The sequence below is a fragment of the Fundulus heteroclitus genome, chromosome 8, assembly GCF_011125445.2.
Source record: "Fundulus heteroclitus isolate FHET01 chromosome 8, MU-UCD_Fhet_4.1, whole genome shotgun sequence".
Taxonomy (NCBI): Eukaryota; Metazoa; Chordata; class Actinopteri; order Cyprinodontiformes; family Fundulidae; genus Fundulus; species Fundulus heteroclitus.
The window spans coordinates 3477056-3496676 of record NC_046368.1 but is presented as its reverse complement, the minus strand read 5'-3'; the positions used below and the strand labels follow the sequence as shown (position 1 = coordinate 3496676).

Here is a 19621-nt window from a genome sequence, read left to right as displayed (position 1 = left end):
AAACACATTCATTTTAAAATATACATTATCTAATAATGAATATTAAAATGGTAAGATAAAGACATTGAAAAAAAAAGATATATATATATATATATATATATATATATATAAAACCAGGTAAAAATTAATTGAGATTAAATCCTCTGTGACCTGGCCAAGATGGCAGCTCAAATACACATCTGAATACATCACACACAGTAAGATGATCAGTTTACTAAGTGCTTTTCACTCTATCATTCATAAAACATTTGAATTCCCTCAGAGATAAAAGAGTTCTCCATTTCATATTCTCTTGTGCATCGTTCCAGGTCGATGGGGCAGAGAATTTAAAAGCATATATATATATATATATATATATATATATATATATATATATATATATATATATATATATATGTGTGTGTGCTAAATCTGGGGCATAATCTAACTGTTTTCTTGTCAAATATAAAGGAAGCAGTCTTGTGCGTCTAGAAGTCCCATAATTTCTCATTTTTAGGCTCGTTTTGCTCTAGAACGACAGGACGGATTTCGGCATTTCCCGCCTACTTTCGTGCCTTTCCGTCGCGCTTCGGCTGTCTCCGTGCAGCTGCAGGAATGACGTCAGAGCAAAGAAAGAATCCCTCTCCAGAGCGCCCCGCCCTTCAGACGAACCGTCAGGTCGAGCATTCAGTTCAGCAGCCGCTCCGTTAGCTTTGTGGGACAAACTTCTCGGTAAGCAAAACGTTTCGTTCATCCTCCTGTGATAATCTGCCGTTTCACACCGGAACCGACACCGACAGCCGTTTATTGCGGGTTTTCCAGGCTGGTGGTTCGGGTTCTGTGGGCCGTGACCGACTAGCTAGCCGCAGCCGCAGCATCGGCTAACAGCGTCGGTGAAATAAAGCGCTGTTAGGCGATAGAAAAAAGCCTCTTCGCTCGGTAAGACGCAGTAAACATGAGCGGAACGCGCTGCAGACGGTACCGCTGGTTTCAGGGGCGGGTTTTTGTGCTTTAAGGAGAGATTAGAGGCGCGAATGTGCCGCAGATTAACCCAGATTATGGACCAGATGTTCTGGAAAACGGGCTCCCTGCACGGTGGATATGAAAATACCCGCTGGAAGGGAGCCGCCCAGCCGGGTTAAAGTCCGAGCAGCCTGCATCCATCCATACCCACACCCACACACAATAATACACACACCCACACACACACACACACACACACACACAATAATACACACACACACACTGACCTGACGGCAGTGCGCATGTCAGATCTGATCCACCCAGTCAACTGGACTGAAATGAAGGGAACCGTTCAGTGACATCAGCTGTTTGCACAAACTAGAAGATATTAAATATATAATTTAATGGGCGGTGCTGGTCTTTCTTTCTTTATAACAGCATAAAGGAGATTTTATTACATCCGCTGCAGATAAACCCAGAAAGATGCCGTTTTGTTGAGGATCAGTTCTGAAACAGGTTCATCTTTTAAACCTTGTTTCTCTCACAGCTCTTTTTTCCTAAAGTCCTCCATGTTGAAACAAATGATGTGAAAGTCCAGCAGAGCTTTCAGTCGGTACCAGGATCACGTTTGAAAAAAGGTTGAAATCTAATTCTGTGTTCCTCAGTTTTCACTCAGGCGCCTGTAACTGCGGCTGGAATCAGAATACGCTGTAATGTAGGGACGACAGCTCAGGAGGATTTAACACGACAAAGACCACTGGTGGTTAACAGAACATTTAACAGAACGGTTCTGGAGTTATGGTTCCTGCAGCCGGACCTGGAAGCAGGATAACGTCAGGCCCGGATCTGATGGTACCTAATAGGGAAACATGGAGACTAACTGGGGCGGATGTTCCGGATAAAGTTAATTAGGCTACGTCTAATTGAGTTGATTTATTCTTCGTGATGCTGACGACCGGATCCAGTGGAGGGAAACCTGCAGGCTCTGCTGGCCTGTGACGTAATATTCAGCCGGTACCGGTCCTCAGAGTGGACCGGTACCAGCCTTACGCTGCAGAGTGGACCGGTACCAGCCTTACATCACGATGACGGGTTAGAAGTCCAGTAGGAGGCTGGAGGCGCTCAGCTTTTCTAAAATGAGCGATATAAAGTGACCCAGATAGGAAGTAGGTCCCGGCCCGGGGGGATTTCTGCCGTCTGGGCCCGGTTCTGACCCGTTCTGAGATTCTAGATCTAATCTCACTGCTGTTCCATCAGTGCTGCTCCTGTCAGCCGGCAGCATGGCAGCGGTCGCTAACGGCGGACTGCAGGTACCGGCCGCTCCTCGGTGTGCTGACTGGGTCGGTTTGGGTCGGGAGGAAAGTTCTGGACCGGCAGGAGGAGTTTAGCTGAGCACAGGGAGGGGTGGCATCGACGCAGCACATTAGGCGCAGAGGTTGGGCTTGGGTTCTGCTCAGTCACTGCAGATGCAATGCGTCTGACGGAGCTGCAGAGCGGGCTCTGGTTCTGAGCTGCGGGACCGTTTGCAGACGTCGCTGCGGACCAGAACCGGGCCGAAGGTTCAGACGGACCTTCTCTGTTGGGGTAACGTTGTTGTTCAGGGGTTTGCTGTGTTTATCCTGAGGTTCTGATCCCGGCAGAGTTTGGATCTTCATGCATGTTTGATGCTGCTGGGAACGTCTCTGCATTTGGATCTGAAGTGTGAAGGTTCTGATTAGTAACATGGTACCGAGGAGGGAACCTGCTGGTGTTCTGATCCGGCCGGTTCACATTTCCAGCTCTTCTCTCTGAGTTTGGATCCGACCAAACTGCCATTTCATCCCTTCAGCCTGTTTGGATTTTGGTTCTTACAGCAAGCCTGAGGACTTCAGGGACCAGTCTGGGCCGGTTCCCCAGTTCCCCGCTGAGCCGATGGTGGTTCTGCTGATGGTTCTGCTGATGGTTCTGGTTATTATTTCTACCAGGAGCAGAGGCGACATCACCGCGCTGTCAGAGTAGGGCCGCAGGAAAACACGCTGTAGGACCTTTAATCTGACCTTAGCATTGCTAGTGCTGTTAGCATTGCTGGCACTGTTAGCATTACTGGTGCTGTTAGCATTACTGGTGCTGTTAGCATTGCTGGCACTGTTAGCATTGCTAGTGCTGTTAGCATTACTGGTGCTGTTAGCATTGCTGGTGCTGTTAGCATTGCTGGCACTGTTAGCATTGCTAGTGCTGTTAGCATTACTGGTGCTGTTAGCATTACTGGTGCTGTTAGCATTGCTGGCACTGTTAGCATTGCTAGTGCTGTTAGCATTACTGGTGCTGTTAGCATTACTGGTGCTGTTAGCATTGCTGGCACTGTTAGCATTACTGGTGCTGTTAGCATTACTGGTGCTGTTAGCATTGCTGGCACTGTTAGCATTGCTAGTGCTGTTAGCATTACTGGTGCTGTTAGCATTACTGGTGCTGTTAGCATTGCTGGCACTGTTAGCATTGCTAGTGCTGTTAGCATTACTGGTGCTGTTAGCATTACTGGTGCTGTTAGCATTACTGGTGCTGTTAGCATTGCTGGCACTGTTAGCATTGCTAGTGCTGTTAGCATTACTGGTGCTGTTAGCATTACTGGTGCTGTTAGCATTACTGGTGCTGTTAGCATTGCTGGCACAGTTAGCGTTGCTAGCACAGTTAGTGCTGTTAGCATTGCTGGTGCTAATAGCGCTGTTAGCATTGCTAGTCCTGTTAGCATTGCTAGCTTGAGGCTGAATAGATTCCCAGAGGCCTTAGTGGTTGAAAGCTTAAACAGAACCGCTGAGTTGACGTCCAGCCTTCCTGTTATCTGCTGAACTCTCTGAAGGTTTCAGCCTAAACGGACCAATCGGACCTCTGAGTTTCTGATTGGCTGATTACCGGTCAGGGCTGAAAATGGACCCGGTTTGGACCTATTAAACCAGAGCAGCGCCTCATCGCTGCAGATCCGGTCCGTCCTGCCATCAGGGACCAGGGGCTGATCAGAGTCGGGTCAAACAGGCCCGGTTCTGGACCCAGTAACTCTTCACCCTAACAGAACCTCCAAGGCGTTTCAGCAGCAGGAAGTTCTGGATGTTTTCCACAGACTAACAGAATCTCTTCCCACCGCTGAAGCAGGAAACGGACTTCCTTCCTGCTCCCCTGGCTGTCCCTGTTCTCTCCAGGCGTTCTGCCGGTGCCGAAGTGGATCTGCTCTGTGGTTCTGGGCGGGTCGGTTTGGACTTTTAATAGCCTGTGACGCTCTCTCACATTCCTTCATTATCAGCGTGTCCGATCTGCTACGGGGCGCTGAGAGGAAGGGCTAAAGCTGAACAGCTGCAGGGAGGGAGAGGCTCCGCCGCTAAATATTTTATATATATTTAAAATATTCATGTTCTTCCTGCTCGAGCAGATAAATCAATTATTGTTCTTTTATTCAGCCGCTCACGCAGAGCTGAACATCCTCACAGCTAAACCTTAAAATATCACACAGTAAACTGGAATACAGTCAGAAAGTTCCTTTAGTTATTTCAATAATTCAGTTAAATGAGTTAATGTAAAATATGTCAACACAGGGATGCTATTCTGTTGTTTCTATTTTGATGATTATGCAGCCTCCACAGGGCTGGATCAGATTAGTGGAAAGTTCAGTGGAGGGAAGACGTGACGTAGTTTATTAAAAAGCAGAAACAGTCAGGAAGTGCACCTGTAAAAAAGCAGAAATAGAAAGTTTAGTGGAAGGAAGAAACATAATCATGGGAAGGTGGAGTAAAGCTTTATAATACGGAGGTGAACCCAGCTGGTGTCAGAGCGTTGATTTAAGCCAAATGACGGCGCCTCCTGTGTAATCTGTCTGAGGCTAAACCTGCGTTATTACGCCGTTATCAGCAGCAGAAAGTCTCTGAAAATTAGTTAAACTTTAGATGAATTTAACACAGACTGATGTCTTCAAGCCTTTATTTCTTTTCGTTTTCTGCTTCCAGCGAATAGAAACACGATCAGGATATTACATCAGATCAATAAATACATGTAATATAGAAATATGAGTTTAGTTTAGTACCAGCTTAAAGGTTATTTCCAAAATGGACTTTTAATCTGACAAATGGGCTTCTTCAGAACCAGCATTATTGTGTATTTACTGACTATGTAAGGCGTCTATTACCAGAAATTAAAATTAGTTTCTGATAAACCTTGAAGGCCATTATCCCACAGATACCTTGGTCACAAATGTTGAATCAGTTATTAATACTTTTATGTTTGTTTTTTTCACCGTTAAAATTGTACGTTTTTTACAAGAAGCGAACAGAGAAACCATTTAAACTTTAACCAGCGTCAACTCTTACCGTTAGCTGCTAACGTTAGCTGCTAACGTTAGCAGCTAACGTTTGAGCTAGCACCATAATTTAGAACAATCGGGCTGTTTGACCAGAACTTTTATATTACACTTTTAACGGACATCCTGCAGCCAATCAGAATGGAGTATTCACCCAGACGGCGGTGACTGTATATTAGCCAGAAGTTCTGATTTAGGTCCGACTAGAAACTAGAACCAGACCCAGCTTAGCTTTTGGACCCTTTTCTGCATCTTTATCCTTATTTTTGTGCTTGTAGAGTTTAATAATCAGGCTGAGAGGTTCTGCTGCTGCTGCGTTCTCGGTCCCCCCCCCCCCCCCCCGCAGCCATTGGTTCTGGTAACGGGCTGACTGGGGCGGTACCGGGCGTTATCTTCTGAAGCAGATGGGAGGCGTTATCAGCGGCGCACAGAGGAGCTGAACGCAGACCGCTGACCTCATCATTACATCACCTCTGCCTGCAGAGCAGCAGCCGGAACATGGAGGCAGAACCGATGTTCTGACCCGGTTCTGAGATCATCCCAGGTCTGGGATTTCAGCGACATGTTGGCTGATGTTCTGCTGACGTCATTCAGTGAAACCCTGAGGTGATGGAGGCTCTGATCCGGTTCCAGTCCAAACAGCAAGGCTAGAAATGTTCTGGTGGCTCAGATTAGACCAGATCCAATTTAATCATTTTCTCTTTGTTTCACATAAAACATGATTTTAAAAACTGTAATCATTTAATCAAAGTGCAGCTAAATAAATGCCATGAAACAAGATGGCCGCCCCGCCGTTGTATAAGTGATGAAATAATAAATGTTAAATGTTTGCTGCTGGTTTTCTTACACGAAGAGCGGAGAACGGGCTTCACTGGTTTAACTATCTTAAAACTAAATAAATGAATAAATTAAAGCGCCTCATATTATAATATTTATAATATTTCCTTTAACTATGTTTCATTAAGCGTAGATTCAGCATCGCTGCTCTTCATGTAAAACTAAAACCCTGATTTTCTAAAATTAAACCTTATAAATGTGTAAATTTGATATAAATGGGCTGGAGGTTCTAGAGAAGACGGGCTTCAGAACCTGGTTCTGGAGAAGTTTGGAGCCTTTTCAGTCATCATGTGGTTCTTTGTGGTTCTGATGTCCTGTGATTGGGTCGGGTTGAGCGTGAACACCCTAAATAACTCCTCCCTAAGCGTTGGTTCTGGTCCCTGTGAGGCTCAGCTGCTGCAGGAGCAGAACCCAGACCCGGTTCTGTCCGTCAGCTCTGCAGCAGCTTGGTTCTGAATGACTGAGGCGCCGGGTCGGACCGGGCCGGCAGAGACGCTGACCGCTGCCGTCTCTTTGTGTGGGAAACATCCGGCTGTTGGAATGTCGCACCCCCCCACCCCCCGTTGCCTAGCAACCAGTAGCAGCTGACATGCCAGCCAATCATGGCACAGCAGCTGCTGCCGGTTGCTAGGCAACGGGGGGCCCAGTCTCGGGTGACATTTTCAGCGTTTTCCTTTAAACAATCCTCGGTTCTGCCTCCTCAGCCGGGTCCGGGTCCAGACAGCCAGAACCAACCAGAACCAAAGCTCCAGTACCAAGGCCCATAAGACGGGCCCCTGGACCAGCGGTCCGGTTCTGGAAAGCTTTGAGGCCCAAAAGGAGTCTGTTTTCTTTCTTTGTGGTCCCCGTTGGTTCTGTTGGTTCTGGAGCTGTTCTGATCGGCCCAGTTCACAGGGAGGCATTCAATGGTTTCATTGGACCGCCCAGACACGGCCAGAATCCCACATTTACTGCAGATGGTTCTGGACCAGGACCGGTAGGGAGCTAAAAAAGTGACGTTGAAGAGAGATAAAATCTGAAAAGTCAAAAACTGTAAAATTAAACATTTTAAAATCGAATGTTGTTAGTAAATATGATTTTTTTTTATGATTTTTTTTCATTTTATGCTGCAGCTTTTATTCAATCAGATGTTATCAGAATCTCTGCAGAGCTCCTTCAGCTACGATGTCACTACAAGCTGATTTAGGGGGCGGGGCTAAACTGAAGACCCCTTCATGGACCCTCCGTTTTTCTAGTACTGTCACTGGTTTAGCTGCATGTCACTACAGTCATTAGCTGTATAAGCTGATGATGATAATATTATTTAAAATAATTCCCTAATTCTTCCATAAGTTCACTGCTGGTAGATGATGAGTAGCAGAAAAACGGAGGGTCCATGAAGGGGTCTTCAGTTTAGCCCCGCCCCCTAAATCAGCTTGTACTGACATCATAGCTGAAGGAGCTCTGCAGAGACTCTGATAACATCTGATTGAATAAAAGCTGTGGAATAAAATGAAAAAAATCATTAAAAAAAAAATCATACTTTCTAACAATGTTTAATTTTTTAACACCAAATCTTATTTTAAAGTCGCTGTTTTAGCTCCGTAGAGCAGAACCGGGTCGTGCTGTGGGACGTTCCTCATCCACTGTGTTTTGTTCTGTGCAGAAAATGGACACCGTTGGAGTCAAAGTGCTGGAAACAGCCGAGGACATCCAGGAGCGCCGGCAGCAGGTTCTGGACCGGTACCGGCGCTTCAAGGAGCTGTCCATGGTCCGCCGGCAGAAGCTGGAGGACTCCTACCGGTTCCAGTTCTTCCGCCGCGACGCCGACGAGTTGGAGAAATGGATCCAGGAGAAGCTGCAGATCGCCTCCGACGAGAACTACAAGGACCCGTCCAACCTGCAGGTTCTGAGTACCGGCCGCACCGGGCCCGCGTGGGTTCCGTCCCGCTGCTGACCCGGTTCTGTTGTTCCTGCAGGGCAAACTGCAGAAGCACCAGGCCTTTGAAGCGGAGGTCCAGGCCAACGCTGAAGCCATCATCAAGCTGGACCAGACGGGAAACCTGATGATCACCGAGGGACACTTCGCCTCCGAGACCATCCGGGTAAGGTTCTGATCCAGCCCAGCTGGTTCTGATCCAGCCGCAGAACCCGTCAGCGTCACAGGAGGTTCTGATGGGGGCTTTGTTCTTTAAAACCCGCGGCGGCGCCGGACTCAGTCGTTCACGCCGTACCGGACCCAGCAGAGACCCGTGGTCACCTCGCTCAACATGGCTGAGTACATCCAGGTGTGCGCTTGCTGTGCCGTGCTTCACGGTTCTGGCTCAGAACCAGGGTTCTGGGTCAGGACCAGGGTTCTGCTGTCAGGACGCGCCCCGTCTGACCTTTTATAGGAACCTTTTCCCCCGGTACCGATGTCTGCTTCCTGAACGTTTCAGATCCAAGAGAACCCGTAAGAACCATAATCTAATAATCAGACCCGGTTCTGGTCACTGTTGGACCTCTAGGATCCAGAAACCGCTCCAACAGAACCTGTAAGGGAACACGTCAGGTTCTGCTCTGCAGAACCTCAAGAACAGATGAGAAGCCCCTGACATCCAACAGTCTGGAGTTCCAGAACCATCACTAAGGTTCTGGAGTCCAGAGAACCGCAGTCAGAACCGTGAGCCACGCATGGAGGGAACGTGGAACAGTGGAGAACCCGACCCACCAGAATTACTCCAGAACCCCATCAACAGAAGAACATCTAATCCTCGGCTGAGGTCAGAGGGCAGAAATGGGTTCCATGGGAGAAGTCCAGAACCAGAACCGCTGTGACCCAAAAGAACAGGAAGACCATCAAACATCTTGATGATCCTTCAACGGGCCGTTCCTGCTGGAGAACCGGATCAGCAGAACGGGTCCAAGTTCCTGCACCGGGGCCCAGAACCAGGTATCAGCTGGTCCTGGTTCTGGTTCTGCTACCGGCCCAGGGAGGAACGAACAGATTCTGGGTTTTCCACAGACTCAGGCGGTTCTGGAGAGAATCGGGTTTTTATTCTCACCATCAGCTCAAAGATCTGAAACATTTCAGCAGAATCAGAACCATCGGTTCTGGGGGTGAAAACTTCTCGCAGCTACGGCGTTCCTGGTTCTGTCAGCTGACAGCAGAACCCGGTAACATCCGCCAGGCTGAGCCGGTTCAGGACCGGTTCTGTAGAACCAGCAGCAGCAGATCTTCTTGTTGCATAATTTAACGTCTAAGACAGGAGGTTCTAAAAGGTTCTGACAGGTTCTGCCTGGTGTTCTAAAAGGTTCTTCCTTGTGTTCTAAAAGGTTCTGCTAGATGTTCTAAAAGGTTCTGCCTGGTGTTCTGAAAGGTTCTGCCGACTGTTCTGAAAGGTTTTACCTGAAGTGCTGAAAGGTTCTACTTGATTTTCCGAAAGATTCTACGTGATGTTTTAAAAGATTCTGCCAGATGTTCTGAAAGGTTCTGCCGGATGTTCTGAAAGGTTCTACTAGATGTTCTGAAAGATTCTACTTGATTTTCTGAAAGGTTCTGCCTGATGTTCTGAAATGTTCTTCCTTGTGTTCTAAAAGGTTCTGCTAGATGTTCTGAAATGTTCTACCGGATGTTTTGAAATATTCTGCCGAATGTTCTCAAAGGTTCTACTTGATTTTCTGAAAGGTTCTGCCGAATGTTCTGAAAGGTTCTGCTAGATGTTCTGAAAGGTTCTGCCGACTGTTCTGAAAGGTTCTGCTAGATTTTCTGAAAGGTTCTGCCTGATGTTCTAATATGTTCTACTTGATTTTCTGAAAGGTTCTACCAGGGGGAACATCCTGCTCCCCCTGGTAGAACCTCCACCTCCATCCAGTAAGTTCTGCCTCCTGACCCGCTTCACTGGGTCTGATTTGGACCTGGTTCCGGCAGTGAGAACCCACCTTTGGGACGTGATCCGATGGTTCCCCGCCGGTTCTGGTTCCGGCTGCAGCTCAGAGGCACGTCAGCAGGTCCGGTAGCGCCAGACGTGACTCTGAGCTGCAGCTGTAGGGGTTCTGCAGAGGCGTCTGTGGTTCTGCGGTCCAGTTCTGAAGTTCTGAGGTCCAGTTCTGAAGTTCTGAGGTCCAGTTCTGAAGTTCTGAGGTCCAGTTCTGTGGTTCTGAGGTTCAGTTCTGAGGTCCAGTTCTGAAGTTCTGAGGTCCAGTTCTGAAGTTCTGCGGTCCAGTTCTGTGGTTCTGAGGTTCAGTTCTGAGGTCCAGTTCTGAAGTTCTGGTGTGTGTGTCCATCAGAACCGGCTGGAGGAGCTGCACCGGCTGTGGGACCTGCTGCTGCAGAAGACCAAGGAGAAGGGCATGCGTCTGCTGCAGGCCCAGAAGCTGGTCCAGTACCTGCGCGAGTGTGAAGACGCTCTGGACTGGATCAGCGACAAGGTCAGAACCAGCGGCCCGGTTCTGTTCAGCCGCTGCAGAACCGCCGTCATAACTAACGTTTAACGCGTGTTCTGACGGGTTCTGTTGGGCCGCTGCAGGAGGCCATCGTCACCTCGGAGGAGCTGGGTCAGGACCTGGAGCACGTGGAGCTGCTGCAGAAGAAGTTCGAGGAGTTCCAGACGGACCTGGCGGCCCACGAGGAGCGGGTCAACGAGGTGAACCAGCTGGCGGCCCGGTTGGCCCAGGAGAACCACCCCGAGGCGGCGCTGATCGGCAGGAAGCAGGACGAGGTCAACGCCGCCTGGCAGCGCCTCAAGGGGCTGGCGCTGCAGAGGCAGACCCGGCTGTTCGGTTCCGCCGAGGTGCAGCGCTTCAACAGGTACCGACCCGCCGGCGCCGGGCTCTGCTGTGAGGTTCTGGTTAAAACCCCAGGAGCCTCCAGAACCCCCTGATCCAGAACCCCCCCCGATCCAGAACCCCCTGGTCCAGAACCCCCCGATCCAGAACCCCCTGATCCAGAACCCCCCCCGATCCAGAACCCCCCGATCCAGAACCCCCCGGTCCAGAACCCCCCGGTCCAGAACCTGGGTCTCATCATGGAGGCCAGCAGGCCGGTCAGGGAGGAGGTTCTGGTCCAGTTCTGAGCCGGTCCTTCTGGAAACCTGCTGCAGCTGGAGCTTTATCCTAGAGCTGGACGATATGGAAATAAAAGCTTATCGATAAAGTAGAAATCATGTTTATCGATAATTATCAACAAATTAAAAACACATTTATGCTGTTGCTTGGCAACCTTTTATTAGATAAAGACAAACACTGAATTCAAATTCTTTATTCAACCAACTTCTTACCAAAACTACAAGTTTATAAATAGAAATAAGAACGGTTGCTCTCTGAGCTCTGAAGGGGGCGGAGCTTAGTTCCTGGGTCTGTGTTGTGATTGGCTCGGAGGATTAATGATGTAATATTAACCTACATGATAGAATAAATAAGGAAAACTTTTATTCTATCATCGATATATATCGTCTTTCTCATGCGGCTGGTTCTGACGGGCCTGTGGTTCTGGTTCTGGTTCTGCAGGGACGTGGACAAGACGATCAGCTGGACGATATGGGGAAACAAAAACATATTGATAAAGTAGAAATCATATTTATCGATAATTATCAACAAAATAAAAAAACATATATTTAAAGTTCAGCTCTGGCCGTTTTATGCTGTTGCTTAGCAACCTTTTATTAGATAAAGACAAACACTGAATTCAAACTCAACTCTTTATTCAACCAACTTCTTATCAAGACTACAAGTTTGTTAATAGAAAAAAGAACGTGTGAACTCTCTGAGCTCTGAAGGGGGCGGAGCTTAGTTCCTGGGTCTGCGTTCTGATTGGCTGATTTCATTAATAATGTAATATTAACCTACATGATAGAATGTTAAAGGAAAACTGTTATTCTGTCATTGATATATATCGTCTTTCTGATGCAGCTGGTTCTGACGGGCCTGTAGTTCTGGTTCTGACGGGCCTGTGGTTCTGGTTCTGGTTCTGACGGGCCTGTGGTTGTGGTTCTGGTTCTGACGGGCCTATGGTTCTGGTTCTGGTTCTGACGGGCCTGTGGTTCTGGTTCTGCAGGGACGTGGACGAGACGATCAGCTGGATCAAGGAGAAGGAGCAGCTGATGGCGTCTGATGACTTCGGCCGGGACCTGGCCAGCGTCCAGGCTCTGCTGAGGAAGCACGAAGGTCTGGAGCGAGACCTGGCCGCCCTCAAGGACAAGGTAGGCCTCCTGCCCGCCTCATCCGTGGTTCTGACCCGGCGGGTCGGCGCTGACGCCTGTGCCCCGCTGTGACCCAGGTGACGGCGCTGGGCGGGGACGCGGAGCGCCTGCAGCAGAGCCACCCTCAGAACGCCTCGCAGATCCTCCTGAAGAAGGACGAGCTCGTCACCAACTGGGAGCAGATCCAGACGCTGGCCGCCGAGCGCCGCGCCCGCCTCAACGACTCCTACCAGTGAGCTCCAGAACCGCGGGCCGGGCCGCTGGGCGCGGGTTCTGGTGGGCGGGTCCACTGAGCGTGTCGCTTTGCCCGCAGGCTGCAGCGCTTCACGGCCGACTTCAGGGACCTGACCAGCTGGGTGACGGAGATGAAGGCTCTGATCAACGCCGACGAGCTGGCCAACGACGTGGCCGGCGCCGAGGCCCTGCTGGACCGCCACCAGGAGCACAAGGTCAGTTCCCACACGCCGGTTCTGGTAGCGGCGCCGCCCGGTGGAGGCTGCTGCCAGAACCGGGTCTGTTCTGCGTCCTGCAGGGGGAGATCGACGCCCACGAGGACAGCTTCAGAACCGCGGACGAGGCGGGGCAGGCGCTGCTCGCTGCGGGACACTACGCCTCCGAGGAGGTCAAGGAGAAGGTGGGAGATGTTCTGTGAGATGTTCTGGCCCCGGTGCCGGTCCGCTGTAACCCGGTTCTGTTGGCAGCTGGGGATCCTGACCCAGGAGAAGGAGTCCCTGCTGGAGCTGTGGGAGGTGCGGCGGCAGCAGTACGAGCAGTGCATGGACCTGCAGCTCTTCTACAGGGACACGGAGCAGGTGGACAACTGGATGAGCAAGCAGGAGGTAAGTGGACCTTCTACCTGGACGTTCTGGATGTGACGCCTCACCTGACGGCCGCGTCTCCTCAGGCGTTCCTGCTCAACGAAGACCTGGGAGACTCTCTGGACAGCGTGGAGGCTCTGCTGAAGAAACACGAGGACTTTGAGAAGTCGCTGAGCGCTCAGGAGGAGAAGATCACCGTGAGTTCCTCACCGCCTCCTCTATGCACTTCAATCAAGTTTATTTCTGTAGCGACAGTGGAGAGGAAAACTCCCCTTTAACAGGGAGGAGAACCTCCAGCAGAACCAGAACCAGGCTCAGTGTGAACGCTCATCTGCCTCCACCCACTGGGGCTTAGAGAAGACAGAGCAGAGACACAGAAAGCTCAGAAGCTCACATTGACCCAGGAGTACTTTCTATGTTAGAGAAGACAGAGCAGAGACACAGAAAGCTCAGAAGCTCACATTGACCCAGGAGTACTTTCTATGTTAGATGGTAATAGAGGATGATCTGCCTCCCCTGATGATGTCACAGCAAACAGAACACCAGACCAGGTGTACCTTCTATGAAGAAGAAAATATGACAGAGAACAAAAAGTTAAAAGTTGAAATAACAACAAACAATGCAGATTGGAGAGCAGTAGGAGAACTCAGCAGAGAGAGAGAAATAGACCCTGATGTCCTCCAGCAGCCTAAGCCTATAGCAGCATAACTATAGAGGTAGCTCAGGGTAACATGAGCCACTCTGACTAGAAGCTTTGTCACAAAGGAAAGTTTTAAGATTAGTCTTAAAAGTAGACAGGGTGTCTGCCTCACGGACCAAAACTGGGAGTTGGTTCCACAGGAGAGGAGCCTGATAGCTAAAGGATCTGCCTCCCATTCTACTTTTAGAGACTCTAGGAGGTTCTGCAGGAGGTTCTAACAACTCCTGGTCTCTGGTTTCTCTCCAGGCTCTGGATGAATTTGCCACCAAGCTGATCCAGAACAACCACTACGCCAAGGAGGACGTGGCGACGCGCAGAGACGCTGTGAGTCTGACCTCCTCCCGTCGCCGTGCTGCGGTGCAGAACCGACCCGCGGGTTCATGTTCTGCGTGTGTTTGCAGCTCCTGAGCCGCAGGAACGCGCTGCATGAGCGCGCCCAGGCCCGCCGCGCCGCCCTGGAGGACTCCTTCCACCTGCAGCAGTTCTTCAGGGACTCTGATGAGCTGAAGAGCTGGATCAACGAGAAGATGAAGACGGCCACCGACGAGTCCTACAAGGTCCGCCCCCCCCCCATCCCCCCCCCCCCCCCCCCCCTCGGTGCCGCTGGCCGCTGCTGACCCTCTCTACCTCCACAGGACCCCTCCAACCTGCAGGGGAAGGTCCAGAAGCACCAGGCCTTCGAGGCCGAGCTGTCGGCCAATCAGAGCCGCATCGACGCCCTGCAGAAGTCCGGCCAGGAGCTGCTGGACCGGAACCACTACGCCTCCGCCGAGGTGACCGCCCGCATGGAGGAGGTCAGCGGCCAGTGGAAGAAGCTGCTGGAGGCCACCGAGCTCAAAGGTACCGGGTCAGAGAACCGGCCCAGAACGTTCCAGAACCTCCGGTGGTCCAGGGCAGTCAACAGTAGCCGCTCTATAGTCTATAGCAGCTCCTGCCGCCGCCTACTTTTCCCCGATTATACATCCCAAAAATCAGCTTAGCATCCGTCTCCACTGAGAGCAACATCAACGAGTGATTGGGTTCCTTGTTCCAACCGAGATGCTACTTTTCCCATCAAAACACAGACCGGTGTTATGCCGAAAAGACCAGTGTGATGCATTCACGAGCGTCAGAAAGCTATGGTGCATTCAGGAGCATGGGACATTTCAAACTTACAAGGAAAGAGGCATAAAACGGAATAGAACTTAACTCTTACAGTAATGTATTTATCCAGAAACAGCGTGGGCTTTCTTACAATACTGAATGCTCTGTAATTGTATTTCTGATATTTTTTGATTATCTGTTAGCTTTTTATTCTGAAAAATCTATATTACATATAATATAATATTACAGCAGCAAATTATCAAAGTTTTTCAGGGGATGCATTTTGTGTTTGTCTCTAGAATCCTCGCTGATGATATATCGTGTGTGATGAGTGCAAGTGAAATTAAACTGAGAAGAGATTTTGAAAAGAGCGATTTGACTGAAATAAATTCAACATGTAATTTCAATTTCCAACCCTGTATTTTTATCATAAAAATTCGACTTTGTTCGTGAAGAAATGTTACGATCGTTTTTAGAACAGAACTGTGAATAATAATAATAATAATAATAATAATAATAATAAGATGAATAGACCTCCCCTAATCTGATCTGTTTTATGTGGTGCTAGTAATTCAAATTAAACTAATTTTATGCAAATAGAGATTACCTTACCTTGATGATAACATCATGTGAAAAAATAATGTTTTAAGAATAATAATAAAAAAAACAAAGTTTGTTTTTGAAGAATTGATCATTCACTTCTTTTGCCTTTTATTAATTTGAAACATGCACTCTGACTCTATTGGTTAAATAATCACCTGTCTTGAAAGCTTCCAGAATACATCAGGGAGACTCTATTTCTCTAAATTCTCTCCTCCGGGGCATCAGTGCCCCCCCCCCCCACCTGCTGCTGTAAAAAAGTTTCACTGCCCTGCTGCTCCCTTCAAAGTCTCACCGCTGCAGATAAAAACTACAAAACTTTAATTCTAGACGAGGCGTTCTCGTCTCCATGTGTCGCCCAGCCCTCCGGGTTCTGCCAGGTTCTGAGTGGTTCTGCGGGTTCTGCCAGGTTCTGAGTGGTTCTGCCGGGTTCTGTATGGTTCTGCCGGGTTCTGAGTGGTTGTGCGGGTTCTGAGTGGTTCTGAGTGGTTCTGCCAGGTTCTGAGTGGTTCTGCCAGGTTCTGAGTGGTTCTGGCGGGTTCTGGTGGGTTCTGAGTGGTTCTGCCATGTTCTGAGTGGTTCTGCTGGTTCTGTTGCAGGCATCAAGCTGCGTGAGGCCAACCAGCAGCAGCAGTTCAACAGGAACGTGGAGGACATCGAGCTGTGGCTCTACGAGGTGGAGGGCCACCTGGCCTCTGACGACTACGGCAAAGATCTCACCAGCGTCCAGAACCTGCAGAAGAAGCACGCCCTGCTGGAGGCCGACGTGGCCGCCCACCAGGTAGGCCCGACCCAGACCCGGTCCAGACCCGGTTCCGTCCGCGCCGACTGGGCCGGCTCGCTGACTCCTGCCCTCTCCTCAGGACCGCATCGACGGCATCTCCATCCAGGCCCGGCAGTTCCAGGAAGCGGGTCACTTTGACGCCGACAACATCCAGAAGAAGCAGGAGGCGCTGGTGGGTCGGTACCAGGCGCTGCGCGACCCGATGGCGGCCCGCAAGCAGAAGCTGTCCGACTCGCTGCGGCTGCAGCAGCTCTTCAGGGACGTGGAGGACGAGGAGACCTGGATCAGGGAGAAGGAGCCCATCGCCTCCTCCACCAACAGAGGTACCGGTACCGGCCCGGCCCGGTCCCACCGGGAGGGGCGGGGCCCAAAGGTTCTGCTGGTTCGTCTGGCAGAACTTTACCTCACGGCTTTGTGAAATCTTAGAGACGGTCCGAGCCGGTTCTGTCCGGTTCTAGGGCTTCTGGGTAATAATGACCCACATTAATGAGTTCTGCCGGTTCATCTGGTACCGGCTTAAAGTTCTGAAGAGTTCTGAAGAGCTAAGTGGGTCCGGATGGCAGAATGTTTGGCTTCAGAACCGCGTTTCATGAAATCCTGGATCCCTGTCATGGGTTCTGGCTGAGCGGGTTCTGTCCGGTTCTAGGGGTTCTGGGTAATAATGACCCACATTAATGAGTTCTGCCGGTTCATCTGGTACCGTCTTAAAGTTCTGAAGAGCTAAGTGGGTCCGGATGGCAGAACGTTTGGCTTCAGAACCGCGTTTCATGAAATCCTGGATCCCTGTCATGAGTTCTGGCTGAGCCGGTTCTGTGCGGTTCTAGGGCTTCTGGGTAATAATGACCCACATCAAAGAGTTCTGCCGGTTCATCTGGTACCAGCTTAAAGTTCTGAAGAGTTCTGAAGTGGGTCCGGATGGCAGAGGCAGAATGTTTGGCTTCAGAACCGCGTTTCATGAAATCCTGGATCCCTGTCATGGGTTCTGGCTGAGCGGGTTCTGTCCGGTTCTGGGGCTTCGGGGTAATAATGACCCACATCAAAAAGTTCTACTGGTTCATTTGGTACCGGGTTAAAGTTCTGAAGAGCTAAGTGGGTCCAGATGGCAGAATGTTTGGCTTCAGAACCGTGTTTAATGAAATCGTAGCGCCTGGATCCCCGTCATGGGTTCTGGCTGAGCGGGTTCTGTGCGGTTCTGTGCGGTTCTGGGGCTTCTGGGTAATAATGACCCGTGCTGTGTTCCAGGCAAAGACCTGATCGGGGTCCAGAACCTCCTGAAGAAGCACCAGGCCCTGCAGGCGGAGATCGCGGGTCACGAGCCTCGCATCAAAGCCGTGACCCAGAAAGGAGACACCATGGTGGAGGAAGGTAGGCGGCGCCAGAACCCGGACCTCCCACCGGGCCTGGGCTCAGGGTTCTGACGGTTCTGCTGCGGGTTCCAGGTCACTTTGCGGCGGAGGAGGTGAAGGCCAAGCTGGCGGAGCTGCACGGGCGCTGGGACGGGCTGAAGGCCAAAGCGGGTCAGAGGAGAACCGACCTGGAGGACTCGCTGCAGGCCCAGCAGTACTTCGCCGACGCCAACGAGGCCGAGTCCTGGATGCGGGAGAAGGAACCCATCGTGGGCAGCCCCGACTACGGCAAGGACGAGGACTCTGCCGAGGTACGCCGGCACCGGCCCGTTCTCCGCGGAGGGACGGTTCCCCGCGCTGACGCTCTGGTTCTGGTTCTGGTTCTGCAGGCTCTGCTGAAGAAGCACGAGGCGCTGATGTCGGACCTGACGGCCTACGGCAGCAGCATCCAGGCGCTGAAGGAGCAGGCCCAGTCCTGCAGGGTGAGGTTCCACCGCCGCGGTTCTGAAGGGCCCGCCCACGCTTTGGGTCGGTTCCGTGACGGGTCCGCTTTCTGTCCCCGACAGCAACAAGTGGCGCCGACCGACGACGAGACCGGGAAGGAGCTGGTTCTGGCGCTGTACGACTACCAGGAGAAGAGTCCGCGGGAGGTGACCATGAAGAAGGGCGACATCCTGACGCTGCTCAACAGCACCAACAAGGTAGGTAGAACCCGCCCGGTTCCCCGGGCCACGGGTTCTGTTCCGCAGGCCACGGGTTCTGCTCCTCAGTCCACGGGTTCTGTTCCCCGGTCCACGGGTTCTGCTCCCTGGTCCACGGGTTCTGCTCCCCGGGTTCTGCTCCGCAGGCCACGGGTTCTGTTCCCCGGTCCACGGGTTCTGTTCCCCAGGCCACGGGTTCTGTTCCCCGGGCCACGGGTTCTGTTCCCCAGGCCACGGGTTCTGTTCCCCGGTCCACGGGTTCTGCTCCCCGGTCCACGGGTTCTGCTCCTTAGTCCACGGGTTCTGCTCCTTAGTCCACGGGTTCTGTTCCCCGGTCCACGGGTTCTGCTCCTCAACCACAAGGTTCTCACATCCTCTGAAGACTCCTGACCCGGCCCTGTTCCCGTCGGTTCTCCTTCCACACAGGAGCGCTGGTTCTGATGTTCTGCCTGTAGATTCTGGGTTTGGACTCGGGTCACCAGGATCCTTTAAAGTTAGCAGAACTTTAACAGAACATTAGGAGTTATTCTGGGAAACGGATCATTTTAACAACAACCCTGTGTTTTTGGTCCAGAACCCGTTTTTGAAGCAGAACCTCTGATTCCTGCAGCAGAACCTCTGGTTCCTGCAGCAGAACCCGTTGTTTCTGCAGCAGAACCCCCGGTTTCTGCAGCAGAACCCTGTGTTCCTGCAGCAGAACCCTGTGTTACTACAGCAGAACCGGTTTCTGCAGCAGAACCCTGTGTTCCTGCAGCAGAACCCTGTGTTACTACAGCAGAACCCTGTGTTCCTGCAGCAGAACCCTGTGTTACTACAGCAGAACCGGTTTCTGCAGCAGAACCCTGTGTTCCTGCAGCAGAACCCTGTGTTACTACAGCAGAACCCTGTGTTACTGCAGCAGAACCCGGTGTTCCTGCAGCAGAACCCTGTGTTCCTGCAGCAGAACCCTGTGTTCCTGCAGCAGAACCCTGTGTTTCTGCAGCAGAACCTCTGGTTCCTGCAGCAGAACCACCGGTTCCTGCAGTAGAACCCCTGGTTTCTGCAGCAGAACCCGTGGTTCCTGCAGTAGAACCCCTGGTTTCTGCAGCAGAACCCGTTGTTCCTGCAGCAGAACCTCTGGTTCCTGCAGCAGAACCCGTTGTTCCTGCAGCAGAACCCCCGGTTCCTGCAGCAGAATCCCCGGTTCCTGCAGCAGAACCTCTGGTTCCTGCAGCAGAACCCGTTGTTCCTGCAGTAGAACCCCTGGTTCCTGCAGCAGAACCCGTTGTTCCTGCAGCAGAACCTCTGGTTCCTGCAGCAGAACCCGTTGTTCCTGCAGCAGAACCCCCGGT

At 51.1% G+C, this 19621-nt stretch overlaps 1 protein-coding gene across 5 annotated transcripts in view; it reads left to right on the top strand.

Moving 5' to 3' along the window:
- The first annotated feature begins 605 nt into the window (after nt 1-605).
- sptan1 (spectrin alpha, non-erythrocytic 1) overlaps nt 606-19621 on the top strand; it is a 36501-nt gene continuing 17485 nt past the window's right edge. For all 5 annotated transcript variants that reach the window (XM_036139949.1, XM_036139948.1, XM_036139947.1 and 2 more), the window contains exons 1-20: nt 606-711; nt 7746-7985; nt 8059-8184; nt 10349-10489; nt 10588-10868; nt 12114-12258; nt 12336-12490; nt 12572-12707; nt 12791-12892; nt 12960-13097; nt 13163-13273; nt 14023-14100; nt 14178-14333; nt 14412-14616; nt 16059-16240; nt 16323-16566; nt 17486-17608; nt 17683-17900; nt 17979-18071; nt 18156-18290. In XM_036139949.1, coding sequence (XP_035995842.1) covers nt 7749-7985; nt 8059-8184; nt 10349-10489; nt 10588-10868; nt 12114-12258; nt 12336-12490; nt 12572-12707; nt 12791-12892; nt 12960-13097; nt 13163-13273; nt 14023-14100; nt 14178-14333; nt 14412-14616; nt 16059-16240; nt 16323-16566; nt 17486-17608; nt 17683-17900; nt 17979-18071; nt 18156-18290 — 3006 coding nt within the window. In that variant the 5' untranslated portion in view covers nt 606-711; nt 7746-7748. The remainder of the gene's footprint in view (nt 712-7745; nt 7986-8058; nt 8185-10348; nt 10490-10587; nt 10869-12113; nt 12259-12335; nt 12491-12571; nt 12708-12790; nt 12893-12959; nt 13098-13162; nt 13274-14022; nt 14101-14177; nt 14334-14411; nt 14617-16058; nt 16241-16322; nt 16567-17485; nt 17609-17682; nt 17901-17978; nt 18072-18155; nt 18291-19621) is intronic.